A 17,205-nucleotide genomic window follows, 5' to 3' on the forward strand; every position below is an offset into this window, starting at 1 on the left:
GAGGGCAACGTGTTTGAGATAAGGATACTTCATTGGTATTGCGATACTCTCCTGTTTGATCGACTGCTGATATTCAAGTTTGCTTGGTGGCACAAAAGAATTATAGGAGTATCCCTCATGGAATGATCGAGTATTAGAGGTGTGTTAGATATTCAAGTGGTGGAGCTGGGATTGGATATGGTGATTCGTGTGCTTATTGGATTTGGAGACTGGGAGTTCTCATAAACAGGTTAATTCGTGGTTGTGGACTGTGAAGATGTGGGCAAAGCTAGTCAGATGCTAGTGTGTTCCATGATTCAGTCATTGTGAATTATTTATCTATTGTGGTTGACTCGAGTCGATTTGGGGTCCATTGGTAGGCCTAATATGGGTGTGTGTTCTGCATTAAGTCGGATATGTTGACTCTGAACTGCTATTGTTGAGGGAGGTGCCATTCGGTTGTTGATAAGCTTATTCGTGTCCCGAGATTTTCTTGTGAGTTACTCTTGTAAGCTACGCGGGATTGTGATTCATTGATATGGTTCTATTTGGGCGTTATAGCGAAATTTAAGTGAGACGGGTATCTGGGTGTTGTATGATTGATTGTGCATGGGATATGTCCTTTGGGCTGGTATGGCATTGTGTCATTTGCTTCTCCGTGGTTATAGTGATTCATTTTTGGTGCTAGACATCAAATTGCGTGTGGTTGTTGATTTTGAGCATAGTGACTTGAGCTGCCTCATGTGGACCAGTGTTTAGATAGGGTCGCGCATTGCAGTGAAGTTATGGGGAGGTATGACCCTTCGGGTTAGATTCGTGTGTTTTGGTTCGACGGTATGTGTGATGGGTTCTTAGCATTATGTTGTGGTAGTACTGGTGAGCTTGCAGTACAACTCTCTCATTTAAGTTATTTTTTTCCATGATTGAGTACATTTGGACTGTTGCTTATTGGTGCGCGGGTCGCACGGGTTGTGGCTTTAGATTGTATCGATGTGTCATGTGACAAAGTGGTCGTATTGGATGAGATGAGGTCATTGGGATCTAGAATGAATACTATCGGGTTCGATTTCAGTATGTTGGAAGGATAATATCGGGATTCGGCTTAGAAATGTACTATGGTCCTTCTCGAAGGAGAGGGAGCTCCACGACTGGTTGATATGAGGAATGGTTATGACTTTCTGTGTGTTTCATTCATCATTGGCAGTATACGAAAGTGTTTGAATGAGGCTTTGGTTTGATAAGAGGTTTATTGCCGGAATTGGGTTGTTTGAGCAGCTGCTATGATTAGAAGTTGTCGCTATGAGAGTTTGAGTTGTGTGATATATCACGTGATTGTCATCTTGAATTGCGGTTATGACTTGATACAGCATGTTCAGACTTATTCATTGTGTAGATGTGAGATTCTGATCTTATAGATAATTTCGAAAGTGGAAAATTGGTTCTAAGGTTATGGGCTAGGGCGAAATGTGAAATTTCAGTTATATTATGTTATCGGACCTATATGGGATAGGGTAATGTGGGATCACCCCTAGTATATGCACGGTAAGGTTACACAGCGATTTGATGGTTTTCGGAACAACTCTAGGCACGTTCGAGAACGAACGTATGTTTAAGTGGGGGAGGATGTAATGACCCAGCCGGTCGTTTCGTGAATTATAGCCCTGTTTTCCTCATTTCTACTTCTTTATGTGTTATCCAGTTGTATTGTGTAGTATCAGATTGGTTAGTTCGGGTTCAGAGTGGTTTTGGAGAGGAATGAAACACTTAATCTCTTATTTAGAAGTTTAAGTTGGAAAAAGTCAACCAGACGTTGACCTTATGTGTAGAAGATCTCGAATATGAATTCTGAAGGTTCGGTTAGCTCCGTTAGGTGATTTTGGACTCGTGTTCGGAATGTAATTTGGAGGTCCGTAGTAGAATTACGCTTGAATTGGCGAAACTGAAAATTTGGCGTTTTCCGATCGGCAGTGGAAATCCTGATATCGGGGTCGGAATGGAATTCCGAAAATTGGAGTAGCTCTGTAGTGTCATTTGTGATGTATGTGCAAAATTTCAGGTCATTCGGAGGTGATTTGATAGGTTTCAGCATCGTTTGTGAAATTTGAAAGTTTATAAGTTCTTAGGCTTCCGAGGTTGATGTGGTGTTGTTTTGAGTGATTCGAAGGCTCGACTAAGTTTGAATGATGTTATGGGATGTGTTGGTATGTTTGGTTGAGGTCTTGAGGGCCTCGGGTGAGTTTCGGGTGGTTATCGGAGTATGTTTGGCTTTAAAAAGACTATTGTTGTTGTTGTATTTTCTTCTGTTGGTTACCTTATATGCGATCGCAAGAGTGGGGTCGTGATCGCGTAAATCTGTGGAGTTGGCTATCGCAAACACGTGGCTGAGGTCGCGTTTGCGAAGAAGGATTTGGAGCAGTCATGAGGTGAAGGAATCTCTCTACACGATCACATAGTGAGGGTCGCGTTCGCGTAAGTTGGTAAAGCAGTGTTTCGCGATTGCGTGGGTAGTTCCGCAATCGCGTAAGGTTAATATGTGGAGCAGCATAGTTTGTGTTTCGCGATCGCGAGGCTCTTTCCGCGATCGCAATGAAGGAAATAACTGGGCAGAATGTTTAAGTTAAAAAACGAGGGCTTGAGTTCATAATTCCAAAAATTCAATAGAGAGCTCGGGAGAAAGCGATTTTAGAGGGGATTTTCAGATGAGTGCTTGGGGGTAAGTGTTCTTCACTCAAATATGGTTAAATTCCATGATTGTGTCTTCATTTTTATCATTTAATTTGGATATTTGAGGTGAAAATGGAAGAGAATTGGAGAGTTGATTTTGGGGATTTGAATGACCAATTGACGTCGGATTTTGATGAATTTGATAGGAGTAGACTCGTAAGTGAATGGACTTTCTAGTTTTGAAATTTTTATCGGATTTCGAGACGTGGGCCCCGGGGGTCGGGTTTGAGCTAAATTTGGAATTTTTGGTCTAATTTGATAATTTTCATGTGGAATTCATTCCTTTAGCGTATTGATGATAATATACCGATTTTGGTTAGATTCAGAGCATTTGGAAGCCGAACCGAGAGGCAAAGGCATCGCGGGTTAGAGTTTCGGCTTGGTTTGAGGTAAGTAACGCTTCCAAACTTGGTTCTGAGGTTCGAAACCCCGAACGATGTGTTATGTGATTAATATTGAGGTGATGCAAATGCCAAGTAACGGGCGTGTGGGCGTGCACTGTGAAAATTGTGGCGTGGTTCATTCTATGGCACCGCTTAGTGACTCTTTCTTGTTGATATCTGTGTTATGATTATATGATTAAGGAAATAAACTGTAAATCATGCTAATTATCATGTTAGGGCTTCATACCAATACTGTTGAGACACGAGTGGTCGTTTCTTGCTGTCATATCATTAGTTTCATTGATATTCTATACTCAGTCTTGTTCATGCATATCATATCATGTCTCAGTCTTGGATGTTGTTATTTTGCACATCATATCATTGTTTCGGGCTAGTTTCATGGTATTGTGAGCCCTTGTGTGTGAGACTGGAGAGTGATGACTGAGTGAAGCCGAGAGCCTAATTATGAGTGACAGTTATGGGATCGGGCTGCACGCCGCAGCAGATTATTGATTATGCCTTTGTTGCCTTGTTATAGCGCTTGGGCTGAAAGGAGCCCCTCCGCAGTCTATACACCCCTAGTGAGCGCTGATGGTATTATTGAGGGATGGATTTCCACGGGCATGAATTTGTCCGAAGCATTGATTTATGGAGATGAATTTCTCCACAGGGATGGACTTCCCTAGACATGGATTTGTCCGAGGTATTGATACATGGAGATGGATTTCTCCACAGGGATGGTTTTCCCTTTTTCTCGGTACCGAGTGACGTCTAGTCATTGTTGAGTGTGTTCCGAGATGGATTTTCCTGGGCCGGATGGCCATATGTGGCACCGAGTGGTTGAATGTGTATACATATATATACCTGGAGATAGATTTCTCCTCAGGGTTAGATTACCCTTATTCCTCGGTACTGGATGACTTGCAGTCAGCATTGTATATGTTCTAGGATGGATTTATTTGGGTCGGGTGGCCATATACAGTACCCGAGTGGTTGAGCGCTTGAGAGTGGGAGCACATGGTGCATTTCATACATTCTGTGCATTGCCATGTAGAGTTAGCTGAGCTTTATATCTTACATTATTCAGATCTGTATATATTTCACTGTTGAGTTGTATTCCTGAAAGAATAGCATGCCTACTTTACTGCACAACTTATTTCTATTTTCTGTTGAGGTTACGTTCGTCACTACCTATCAGTCCAGAGGTTGGACTTGTTACTTACTGAGTTGGTATACTCACGTTACCCCCTGCACCTTGTGTGCAGATCCAGGTACTTTCGGTCCCAGTGGCAGTCATTGATTGAGGTTGCCGGCTTGGGAGATTGTTGAGATATCTGCATGGCGTTCACATATCTTGACCTCCTCCTCTATTCTAGTTGTGTTTCAGTTGTATTCAGTAAATGTTGTAGTAGACCATGTTATTTCTCTAGACGCTCATGTACTCTGTGATACCCTAGTTTTGGGTCGGCTGAATCGTGTTATGGATTTTGCTTATATTATGAACAATTTATTTTCTTAAATGATAAAAGTACTCTTCCGCAAATGTTCTAAATTTTAATATTGTGGTTGGTTTTCGTTGAGTTGAGGCTGACCTAGTTCCACGATAGGCGTCATCACAACGAGTTGAGTTTGGTTCATGACAAAAAGTGAGTTAATATCGCTAAATTGATAAAACATATGCTACAGTTGATCTTAGCCAAAAAGCCGAGAAAGGTACAAAAGAAGACTATTGCTTGAATACTGCTTCAAAGTATAAGTTAATTATTCATATTTGAAAACCATTAACTTGATTAATTCAAACTCATATCGAGTAATTCAGTACTAAAAAAAATAAGAGTCTTCTTATTGAATAATTTTACATCCTCAGAATTCGAATTCGAACTTTAAAACTCCAACCATTAGCAATTATTTCTAGATGAAGACCCATAACCTTAAATTAAAATAGTAGAAAGAGAGAAGTCTTTTTTGATTATCCTTGGTATTATATAGTGGACTTAATCAATTCCTAAATTCCAATATGTCATAAAGAACAGATTGATATCCACTTAGTTGGCTAAAGATATATATATATATATATATATATATATATATATATATATATATATATATATATATATATATATATATAGTGACATAATTTGGTCTAGGTGGATGACAGTTTGAAAGCAATGATCATTATAATTATTTTCAATTTAGAATATTAAACTATATATAACTCTACATATATGTGTTTTTCAGTATATCTCTCTTTTCTGTGGGGAAGAGATAAAAAGTAGGGAAATTTGTTAGCGAGATTAGTTATTCGAAAAAAGGGCCAAAATTGTCCCTGAAATATTATTACAAAATCTTCTATTTTACTATTTGATAGATTGAATCCCTACTGTTATAATTTCAATCAAATCTACCTCTAATTTAGATGGCTATACCACGTCTCACTTCTAAATTGGAATGTGACTAACTACGTGTTATTAGAGGCTAGCCACATTCTAATCTGGGTTTGACACGTGGTTAGCCGTCTAAATTAGGAGTAGATTTGAACGGAAGTATAACAGTAAGTACCCAGTCAACCAGATAGTAACACGGAAGGCAATTTTAGACAATATTCGATAGTACATGGACAATTTTAGCCCTTTTCCTTTAATTATTATCAATTATAAAAAAGGTTATCCCATTATACATTTTCATCCACTAGTAATTTCATTTCTATATTCTCTCTCAATACTTTTATTTTGTGGACATTATGACTCCAGTCTACAGGAATATAAAACTCTTCCCATTTTTAGACATTTGAAAATGTCTGAGACGTCATTCCACGAATAATATTATTTAAAATTCAAATTAATTTAACTTAAGAAAGGCAGATTAATTGAACATAACCAAAGTTGTGGAGTTATCACTTTCCCATAGAATATTCTGAGAAATTATATTTTATAGTCCTCTGTCAGATAGCTCTGCGTAAGTTTCCATTTTTGTTATAAAATGTCAGGAATTTTATAAGGATGCTAATATATTTCCAAAGAAAAAAAATAGTACTACTATTTTATTTTTGTGAACTTGGTATTAATTGAGAAATAATATAGTGAATCAAACAAGGGGAGACTTGGAGCAACGATAAAATTATCTTCGTGTGAGACCATGGGTTCGAGTTGTGAAAGTGGCCACTAATGCTTGCATTAGGGCAGACTGTCTATATCACACGGCCCCTTACAGCCCGATCCCTAATCCTGCGTAAATGCGGAATATTTTGTACACTGACTTGCATTATAGTGAATCAAACGTAGCTTCAGCTAACAATTTGTCTGGCTGTCCATGTGAATTATTTGATGGAATAAGTTGTCTTTCTTCTATCTCACATTAGCTGTAATTAATTATAGAGTTATTAGACAATAATTGTATGCTTCTAAGTATCAACTACATGATGTTGAAATCATCTTCATCATATTATATTTCTTGATCCTTCAAATATATTTTTTTATTTAATATTTTCGAGAGTACGTTAATCGTCTAAAACACAAAAGCGTCAAAGAATAAATAACAAAAAATTACTTTAAATTTTTTAAAAGGAGAACCCATACTTTCAAAATAAGGACTAAGTTATATAGATCGACAGTATAAAGACTTGCAAACTTTATAAATGAATTGATTATGTAAATATATTTTATATATCAGAGAATAGAACTTAAACTCATAAAATAAATACTTATAGTTAACAAAGTCGAAAAACCTAATTTAAAGTGTTCTTAATCATCACTTAAAAAAAAGTTTCACATCTAACAATACCACTAAGAGACAATCTTGATATGTTATAAGATTTGCAGACAATAAAAGAATATATTCTGGGCATAATATATTCTTCAGTATAAGAAACAAGAAAAACAAAATAAAAAGGGCATGAAAAGTCTATCAATTCTCCTACACAGAAATATTAATAAGAATTAAAAAAAAAAGTAAAATAAAAAGGGTATTACAGATGTCCTAATATAGAACTAGTTTTATTAATTATAATAATTTTTAGCTATGGCCAATGGGACCTAAGTAACCTACCATGTGCAAGAAAGAAGCAAACAAATCCCACTCAAAGTGGAAATTACAATCTTTTTTTAAGTATAAAGATTTGGTCATTTGGGCTTTCCTATTAAGATTTCCATAGTTTTGTGCAAAGAATCATTAAAATATTTAAAACTTCTGAAAGGCTTCTATCTTCTTCCTTATATATGGGTGCACAAGTAATTCACTTGGAGCAATAATTTTTTTTCCTTCTTATAATAATGCCTCGATTATTCTACCGGATACCAGCTATATAGGAGTACATATACTGAGTAACGCAACTTAAACATATAAGAAGAAATCTTTCCTATAACAATACCTCGATTACTTTACTAGATACCTGCTCGGCTGCTACATAGGAGTACATATACCAAGACACTGCTTACTAATGCTTAGACATATAGGAAGAATTCTTTCTTATAATAATACCTCGATTATTCTACTAGATACCTGCTAGGCAGCAACTACATATATAGGAGTACATATATTGAGTAATGTTGCTGACTAATGCTAGACATATAGGAAGAGATCCTTCTTATAACAATACCTCATTTATTCTACTAGATACCTGCTAGGCAGCAACTACATATACAGGAGTACATATACCGTGTAACGTTGCTAACTAATGCTTAGACATATAGGAAGAAACTTTTCTTATAATAATACCTCGATTATTCTACTACATACATATACCGGGTAATATTGCCGACCAAGACTTAGATATATAGGAAAAAGTTACCTAACATTTTTTTGTCTATACTGAACCTGATCACCCATGGTTTCCACCCACTTCGTTAACTACAAAGCCACATCTTTAGTTGCAATGGGGCAGTTGTTTGTAAAACTTGGCTGCTTAGGGTTTAAAAAGTTAGTAATATTTTATAATATATAACTGAGGCTTCACATTGGCAGATGCATGTACTTAAGACTGAATTTGTAAGAGAGCATAATAGAAAATAGTTTTACGTGGTGTTATTTCAAGGTGAATTTTCACATGTACAATGAATCTGCAGCCTCTATACATGGACATTAATATTAGTGAATATGATAAAAAGGGCAGCCGGTGCACGAAGCATCTTCGGCTATTTCCGATAGTGTATACGTAGACTTTACCCCTACCTTTAAGAAGGTAGAGAGGTTGTTTCCGGTAGACTCTCGACTCGGGTGTGATGTATGATAGAACTGCATTATTTACAACAATGATAGAGTATAGACAATCGATACAGCAACAACAACAACGACCCAGTGGAATCCCACAAGTGGGGTCTAGGGAGAGTAGTGTGTACGCAGACCTTATCCCTACTCCGGAGGAATAGAGAGGATGTTTCTGATAGAACCTCGGCTCACGACGATGGTAAGGACAGTGGAGCTGTAACATCAAAGGAAGTCAAAAAGATAACACCAACAACGTGATAACCAGACAGCAGAAAATCGATACGTCGTATAAGAAAAAGATTTTAGGAAATAAAATAGGAGATGATACAGGCAAATAAATTTGCATCTCTATTGCCAAGAAAAGGTAGTGGTCTCTACATAAAACACTGAGATTCCTAATGTACAGAGAGTTGATTCAAGTCTAACCATAATCTTTTCTGGGGATAATACACACTGTTACATTAGCAGACAAGTCAACTGATCTTGTCCAACACATAAACTAATCAAGTGAGCAGCAATCTGTAACGAACTGACTAAATCTTACTCGCGTTACCTCAATCTTTAGCAAATGATGAAACAAGCTCAGCAGCAGAATCTTGAGTTGGTAACATCGGTGTAAAAACAGCCAGTTCTTGAATCAGTTATGTTGCTGCAATAAACGCGAACCTTTTCTATTTCCGCGAAAAAGCAGCTAATTCCTGTGCAACACTTCTTAGTAATAACTAGAACAAATCATTTCATCTCTTTCCAAATCTTAAGCATCTGTTGTGTTTGGATTCGGTTATACTTGGGGCTTGAGAAAGGCGTGCCTTGTTTCGTTTAGAAAACGAGTGTTTCTCCATTGCATTAACGAATTTGCGCAAGTGCTTAATGTACTCAGGAAATGTCTCTAGATTACAATGTCCTCCACCTTCGACCCATAACGGATCATATTTCTCTTTGGCGAGCTCCCACAAACGCTTACCATGTGAAAAATCAACAACCTCATCAGCTGTACCCTGCAAATAACTCATTTTTCAGAGACATACAAATGCTAGAAGTCTGGTAGGTAAGTGCAAAAAGGGCGTTGTACTATCATATTGCAAATGTATAGGAGCTTTAACACAGCAAACAAGCCAATCCTATATCATAACAGTATATATGATATGACATATAGAAAAAATTTCTGCAGCTACGGATTTAAGCCTATCCATTTGCAAGAGGGAGATGGTAAAAAGAAAAAAAAATAAAGAAAGGAACAGCATACTAATCTTAGCTCTTTCTCAAGATAACAACCATGTTAAGGATAAACATGTGGAACACGTCATTATCTTGTGGAAACTCCTCTGGATATATGGGTTTAAACATCAGGTATTCACGTTAACCTCGCCTTAGATTGTGACGAAGGATCCAGACGTACAATTAGAACTGACACTCCAGCAATTAATAATTGGGAAGTTGAAAACTGATGACAATCATACGTTTTAGCGACCAAGTTCATTTCAAAAATATCATTTCAATTGAAGAAACGATAGTATCTGCCATTAAAGAATTCATTAAGTTTACTGAGTAGCATACAAAAGTTTAGACTTTTTGCATTTTAGACATACATGGATCTAAGGTTTAATCAACAACAACAACAGCCCAGTGGAATCCCACAAGTGAAGTTTGGGGAGGGTAGTGTGTACGCAGACCTTAACCCTACCAATGAAGGTAGAGAGGCTGTTTCTGAAAGACCCTCGGCTCAAGAACGTAAAAAATGGAGCAATAGAGAAACAATAGAAACAACAATGTAATAAGACAGTGTAAGCAACTATCTAAGGTTTAATCAAGCATGTAAATTAAGAAAAATAATGACACTCCAGAAGGTAATATTAATGACCTTTTGCGCACAAAAGCATCATTTCCAACTTCATTAAACAGCAATGCCTAGTGGGATTGCACTATAAGACGTGATCGTGGATAAGGAACTATTTATCTGTAAAATACATCAGACTGTATTAAACAAGAAAGTGTGATTTCAAATATGCAGGAGAACTTTCCTGTAACACTTTCAAAAGGTTACAAGGACATAAGCAACTAGCATTTTAAGTGCTTAATATATTCAGCCGCTGCATTAGCTGTAAAAGAAAGAGAAAGTTAATTGGTACAGGAGAGTAATAGTTTTCATCTTTTAATATACTTGCATCTTTTTAATAGCACATGAGAAATTTTACTAGGATCTTCTGGTGACACATTGCATTCTGCTCTGGAGTTACTATTGCTTTGCCATTGATGTGCCATCGGTATCCTCCTCAAAACCGCCAAGCATTCAGTTAAACTTTGGGCTTTTTTCACTTATAGCCCGCGCCAGAAACTATTTATATTTGTATAAAATTTGTATAATTTTTGTATATAACGAACAGAATGTATATATATATATATAAAATATACATTTTTTCGGCTATTATTTTGAGAGCGGCTATATAGTGTCATTTTCCCTTAAACTTTCACTATTGCTTTGCCATTGATGTCCTTTACTGAGCAATATAATCCTTCTATAGCCTCTAGGGTCCATTATAAGTTTCCTTATTTGTTGGTCCATGAAAATGGACTGAGGTAAACTGTTTAATTTTCTTAATGTCATGATTTTCCATCCAGAATTCTCCTTTGGCCTTCCATTACTTCCTAGAGGCCTATCAACCCGCACAATTTGAACTAACCAATTCCACATGGCCGGGCCCAGCGACAAGTCTTTGCTACCAGTTGGACCCACCAAAAGCTTTAATCGTATAGTCAAAATACCCCTTGGTGGTCCATTCCCCAATTTGTCAGCAGTTACAACTAGTAAACTAAATTTGAAGATGTAATCATAAACAAAAGTTTAGGAGCTCACACTTGGGAAATGAACAAGAACTTCCAGAACTTTTTCTCGAAAAGGAGATCTATAGGGAGTGAACTAATTAGGTGCCCAGCAGAAACCAACATCTCCAGCCCACTGTGCAAGTATGTTAGAAGTTTAACTAAAAATGATGCCCAACGTAGTCAATAAGGACTACAAACCCGAAAGGTCCGATGATAGTAATATTGGTCATTGGGTTGTGAACACATACCAACTCCAACAGCCTTAAGAAACTGTGCATGATTCAACATAGTCCATAACCTAAATGAGAGTTAGATAATTTAAAGATGCCATGACACATTTTTCCTGCTTAGTTTACCTTTGTCATCTTCGTTTCTCAATCTGTCATATCTTGCAACATAAGAACCCAATATCCTAAATTTTACTCCGACAACATCGAAGACATCTTACGGACGTGTTGAGGATCTGGTTTTTCAATTGAAACTTTGAAAAGGATGTTTTACTGTAGTGCTCACTGCGTGTCGTGTCAGGTTATGAAGAGGCGGATCAAGGATTTGAAGTTTATGGTACACGAACTCAAACTAATATATGATAGTAACTGCACTCACAATCAAATATTTATAGATATTTAATGGATTTCTTTATCCATATACAGGGTATGGGCAAACGCTATAGGGTTCAAATAAATCCACAAGTTAAAATGGTTGGTGCGTCCCTGAGGTCATGGATACTCTGGCCTTTGAGAGTATCTGAACTAAACAGTTTCAATGACACAAGGAAAAGAGAGTGGGAAAGAGGACCAAGGTAAGACATATTTCGATAATATGTACAGTGAAGATACTCTTGTTCTAAAGCAGGTTCTCGAGTGTGCTCCATTATTTTTCATGCAGTTCCCAACATTAGAATAATACCATCAACAATTGTAGGATACTGACGAAGCAAGTAAAAGATAACAGTGTATTTAATTCCGGTAAGAACCTTAATGAAAGGGAAAGTTAAAATGATCATTTAATCACATGATAGGTCAGTCACTCAAGCATTCTATTCGGTGCTATGGTTTATGTCGAAAAGAGAAGTGTAAAAAGATAACCCCTGATTAGAAGCATAGACTTGTAACAGTTATCCGGATATTTGAATAAAAGGACAACAAAATCATGTAAAGTCAGCCTAAGTTGCTCGGACTCGGGTGCGGGTGTCCGATACAGGTGCAAATTAAGAGGCCGGATCCTTCTAAATTTTAAGATTTGTGGGTACGGATCTAGGTATGGATACAGGTGTAGGGATTCGGCTAAAAATAATTCAAATATCTAAGAATAGAGTTATAAAAATATGTCTATAGTAAGAGATATTATGTGGAAAACTTGCAAGGTATTCTGAGAATGAAAAAATATTGATCAAGTGGAGAATCTAAGAAGGAGATAAAAGGAAAAGGACTGACATAGAAATTTCTTTATACAAGGTTCTATTTTCTTCAATTTCACCCTAACTTTTGTTTTGATTTCAGAGTATGCAATCCTTATATCTTTTTATCAAAAACGGTTGCTTGAAAGAAAGGACCAGTAATGAAAAATTAAGCTGGTTTTGAAGTGAATTAGATGCAATATTGTGAATTGTTTTTCTTGTATAGTCATAGTCTAAGGGTCTTTCAAGAACAGGTTTGATCTTTCAATGAGACAATAACTATTCTAGTTGATAGCGAGCTCGCTAATCATACAGGGGAAGGAAAGTGTGAAATGGTCCACTATTGGATTTTGACAACAGAGGTCATCAAAAGCGTCTTTGACATGTCAGCACATAAATCTCCCATCTACTTCAGTTGTTGAGTGACATAAATGCGATACAAGCACTTGGATGTGCCTCGAGCTTTGGTTAAAAGTGTGAGACTGTTAGCAACTTGGTTTCACATATCTGCTATTCCACAAGAACATGATTCTAAAGATCAAGAAAATAATGAATAGGCACAACCAAAGAAAAGTACTGGTTCTCCGGATATGTCTATATATATATATAGATATAGATATATTATATTGATTTTTTTATTTTATTTTACCAATCCGAGCATAAACATGAGCCCAGTAGAACTCTTCAATTATAAAGACCAATACCATTTCGTTAAGACTTTTATCTTGAAAAAATTTAATAGGATGTAACAAAAAGACAAAAGCAGTTTCGCCAATTAAAAGCAACAAGGCAGGTGGTTGAACATGCTTTTCTACAAGATTTTGGCATAACTTTGGAAAAACTACTTGTCCATGTCATGAAACTTATCCACAACAACAATGACAATTACGCCTCAGTCCCAAGCTAGTTGGCAATGGATTCTCACTATCCGTTTCACTCTATTTGTACCCGTCTTTTCCAGTATTCAATAACTTGGAGTACTCTAGCACTAGAGGTTCTCTACATTTTCTACTGGCATACAAATCTTCAGACTAAAATGACTTCTACAACATTGAGCCTAATGAAAGCATAGCATCCCGACATAGCCTTAATGCCAACTAGTCTTGCCTATATAGATTTTTGCTTTCATTGTGTCCTTTTCTCTGCGTGGATTTCGAGAGATTGTCAGTCTTTTGAGATCATTTCCTTTCATGCAATTCTAGGTCTACCTTATCCAATTAAAAAATATCGTCAATCATGTTTTTTGCATCTCCCGAAGGGGTGCGTTGGGAGGTCTATGTAAGACATGACCAGTCCATATCAACTGATGTTACCTCAGCTTATCCTTTGTCTGTGCTACTTGCACCTTCTATCGAATGTGATCATTTCTAATCTTGTGCAATCTTGTATGATCATACACCCATCTTAATATCTGCATTCTAGTCTTACTATCCATCTTAATAGAATGCGAGCAGTTCTAATCTAGTCTAATCTTGTGGATCTTAGAGTCTCAACATTTACTCCAATCTAAGAATGCTGGTCTTATATCAATCCTGTCGCACTCCTCCATTTCACCAACTTATTATTGTTTTGTGTCACATATTCCTAGTCCCCTACCATTCCATTTTCTTGGAATGTCAGCAAGAATGAAGAAACTTTGAAGAATGAAGAACATACAGAAGCATACTTTTTTGTGAATAATCGATCAACTAAATATAACAAAGCAGAAAACAAAAAGTATGTGAAAGTATCTAGAAGGAAGAACGAACTAAATGTTTCTTACATGGATCACTAAAACTGGGCAGCTGACTTTTTGTATTTTGTCTATATTCTGCAAAAGGAAAGAAATTTGTCAGCATGATACTTCGTCATAATTAATCAACCAGGAGAAAACGAGGAAAAAAGAAATACTTACTTTGAAAATGTCAAACCAGAATGTCATCTTTACAGGATATAGAACTCGTATTCCTGAAAGTATAGCACTATGAAGAACAATGGCTCTTAACCTCTGTAAGCGAGATGCCAAGTGTAGTGTTGGCCCGCTGCCAACAGATTGTCCGTACAAAATAATATCCTCCTGCTTAATGCCGTATTCGCTCTTCAAACAATTATAGACAGCTTCAATGTCATAGTACGTATTGAACTCCGATGGCTGATACAAGTAAACTGACATCAATATGTGAAGATTGGAACAAGTAGACCAAAACTTAGAAGGCAACAGGATCAATGACTTGATGCCAATTGCTGGCTAATCAGAAGTTAGAAATGAAAGTTAGCATTATAATTTCCTTACCTTACCCGATGATCCGCCATATCCCGAATAATCATAGCTGCAATCCAGCATGCAAACAATGACATCAGTGCCAAAGAAAAAAGGAGATTATAACAGTAGAACTTTCAGGAATTGTAATTGCATGATGATACAGTATTAATAGAACTACAAAATTCTTGTAAGTTTAGGAAAGACAGATTAACAAGTTCAGAAACAGCGGGTCCAAAATCCTAACACCAAACAAGGGCAGGATATTACTAAGATATTATTGAAATTACTAAATCAGATTTGAGCATTTACTCAATAAGATGAATTAGAACAACAAACCAATTCACCACCAGCAACAACAACAAGAAACCCAGTGTAATCCCACAAATGGGGTCTGGGGAGGGTAGCGTGTACACAGCCTTACCCCGACCTTGTGAAAGTAGAGAGGTTGTTTCCAACAAACCAATTCACCAAAATAAAAAATAAAACAAACCCACTGAAATTTCATCCCTTCCCCAACTGGATATCAAGAAAATACTTAATCATATAAAGTATCATATACGAAATTACATCAAGAACACACTAGACAGTACCAATATACACAAAAACATGATAAAGATCAAAACTTTGAAATAACCACTAACAATACCAATAAAAAAACAAGAAAAACCCATGTAATCAATTATTCTAAAACACACCCCAACCCCCTAACTCCCCCCCCCCCAAAAAAAAAAAAAAACCCACCACAAAATGGAAAAGAAAACACATAATTACACAAAGTATTATACAGAGAATTACAACAAGAACATATTAGACAGAACCAATGTACACAAAACAAAGTAAAGATCAAAACTTTGGAACAACCATTAACAATACCAAAAAAAACAAAGAAAACCCATGTAATCAATTACTCTAAAACACCCCATAAACCAAAAAAAAAACACACACACAAAGAACATATTAGGCAGAAGCAATATACAAAAAAAACATGGTAAACATCAAAACTTTGAAACAACCATTATCAATACCATCAAGACCAAGCACAACCCATAAAATCATTATCTTAAAACACCCACAACACCCCCCCCCCCCTCACAACCACCCAAAAAAAAAACCCCACACCACAAAACAATAAGGAAAATTAAAAACTCAAGCTCATACATGGAACATACAACAAAAACATTATAAAGATTAAAAATTTGGAACAACCATTAACAATACTATCAAAAAACAAGCAAACCCCATGAAATTAATCATTCTTAAACACTCCTACAAACAAAACACACACACAGACACAATAAAGGGCAGCCCCGTGCACTAACTTCCGCTATGGTCCGGAAAAGGGCGGACCACAACTTACCTGCAATTCTGCAAGAGGCTGTTTCCACGGCTCAAACCCGTGACCTGGTCAAGAGGCTATTTTCACAGCTCGAACCCGTTACTGGTCAAGAGGCTATTTACACGGCTCGAACTCATGACCTCAGGAAGCAATAATTTTACCATTTACGCCAAGGCTCCCCTTCCCAAAACCAATGCGCGCACACACAATGATGTAAATAAATAAGAGAAGAATATGACCAAGAAAAAAAGGAATTTAACATACCACATAATATTAACACGGAGGTGAGCTCTAAGCTCAACAAAAAGATCAACCATTTGTCCCAAATCAGCAGCATTTCCATGAGAATAAAGAAGAGTAAATCTCCCATTTGGGTGTTTCCAAAAAGTGGCTACAATTTTATTACCACCTTTTGTATCCAATAAATGAACATTCACATTCTTATCAGCTGTTATTCCACTAAAACAAAGCCTACTACTTTCTTCTTCATCTTTAAATACTTCATATGTTGGTGGGTCTGGTGGAAAAAATGCAAATTTTGCAGCTACACTTGCTGTTACATTCCCCATTATCAAAAACCCAACAACCTAAATTTGACAATAAAATCATTCAATATATATTTAAGCCATGAATTTGGCAAAAGCATCAATCTTTTTTGCAAGAAAATATGGGAGAGAAAGTTCTTGGTCTATTTTTTTGTATATATAAAAAAATTATTTTTTTTTTTTGGGTTTTGTTTTGTTGTTGTTTTTGAGTGGTTTGTTGAGAAAGATCCGATCTAAGCGGGGTGTGGTGTGTGTATTGGGGAAACAAAGAATTAAAAGAAGCAAAGAGAACTGGTGCATGTTGGTTTTTTCAGATGATCTGTAAAATGCCCACTGTTTATTTTTTTATTTCTTATTTTTTTGGTTGGTAGTATTATTTTTATTTATTAATTTATTACACTCTTTTTTTCTAATAATATTTTTTCTTTTTTGATTCATCATTTATGGGCGCCCATTATCTATGACTTGGTGAAAAGTCAAGTTTAGCCTTCTAGAATTGTTTTATGCTTAAAAAAAAGAGAGAGATTTGCATTAAGATTTTTTTTTACACAATTGGTTCAGTTTAATCTATT

General features: G+C 36.4%; 1 protein-coding gene across 1 annotated transcript; it reads right to left on the reverse strand.

The window, feature by feature from the left end:
* Positions 1–8,572: 8,572 nt before the first annotated feature.
* LOC104242360 (uncharacterized) lies at positions 8,573–16,933 on the reverse strand. Its single transcript, XM_009797399.2, has 5 exons — positions 16,353–16,933; positions 14,783–14,819; positions 14,405–14,641; positions 14,273–14,320; positions 8,573–9,286 (listed from the first exon to the last, which is right to left on the reverse strand). Exons 1-5 carry the CDS (start codon positions 16,655–16,657, stop codon positions 9,026–9,028), a joined length of 888 nt encoding a protein of 295 aa, XP_009795701.1. The 5' UTR covers positions 16,658–16,933; the 3' UTR covers positions 8,573–9,025.
* Between the last annotated feature and the right edge of the window lie 272 nt (positions 16,934–17,205).

This window comes from Nicotiana sylvestris, chromosome 11 (genome assembly GCF_000393655.2).
Source record: "Nicotiana sylvestris chromosome 11, ASM39365v2, whole genome shotgun sequence".
NCBI classification, from domain to species: Eukaryota; Viridiplantae; Streptophyta; class Magnoliopsida; order Solanales; family Solanaceae; genus Nicotiana; species Nicotiana sylvestris.

What these genes read in the sequence shown, in the direction of transcription:
- LOC104242360 (XM_009797399.2), bottom strand. Translation starts at nt 16,657, where the DNA reads ATGGGGAATGTAACAGCAAGTGTAGCTGCAAAATTTGCATTTTTTCCA. An exon ending in TCTGGTTTGACATTTTCAAA is followed by an intron (nt 14,321 to 14,404) that starts GTAAGTATTTCT and finishes TTCCTTTTGCAG; the next exon opens with AATATAGACAAAATACAAAA. An exon ending in GCCCAGTTTTAGTGATCCAT is followed by an intron (nt 9,287 to 14,272) that starts GTAAGAAACATT and finishes AGTTATTTGCAG; the next exon opens with GGTACAGCTGATGAGGTTGT.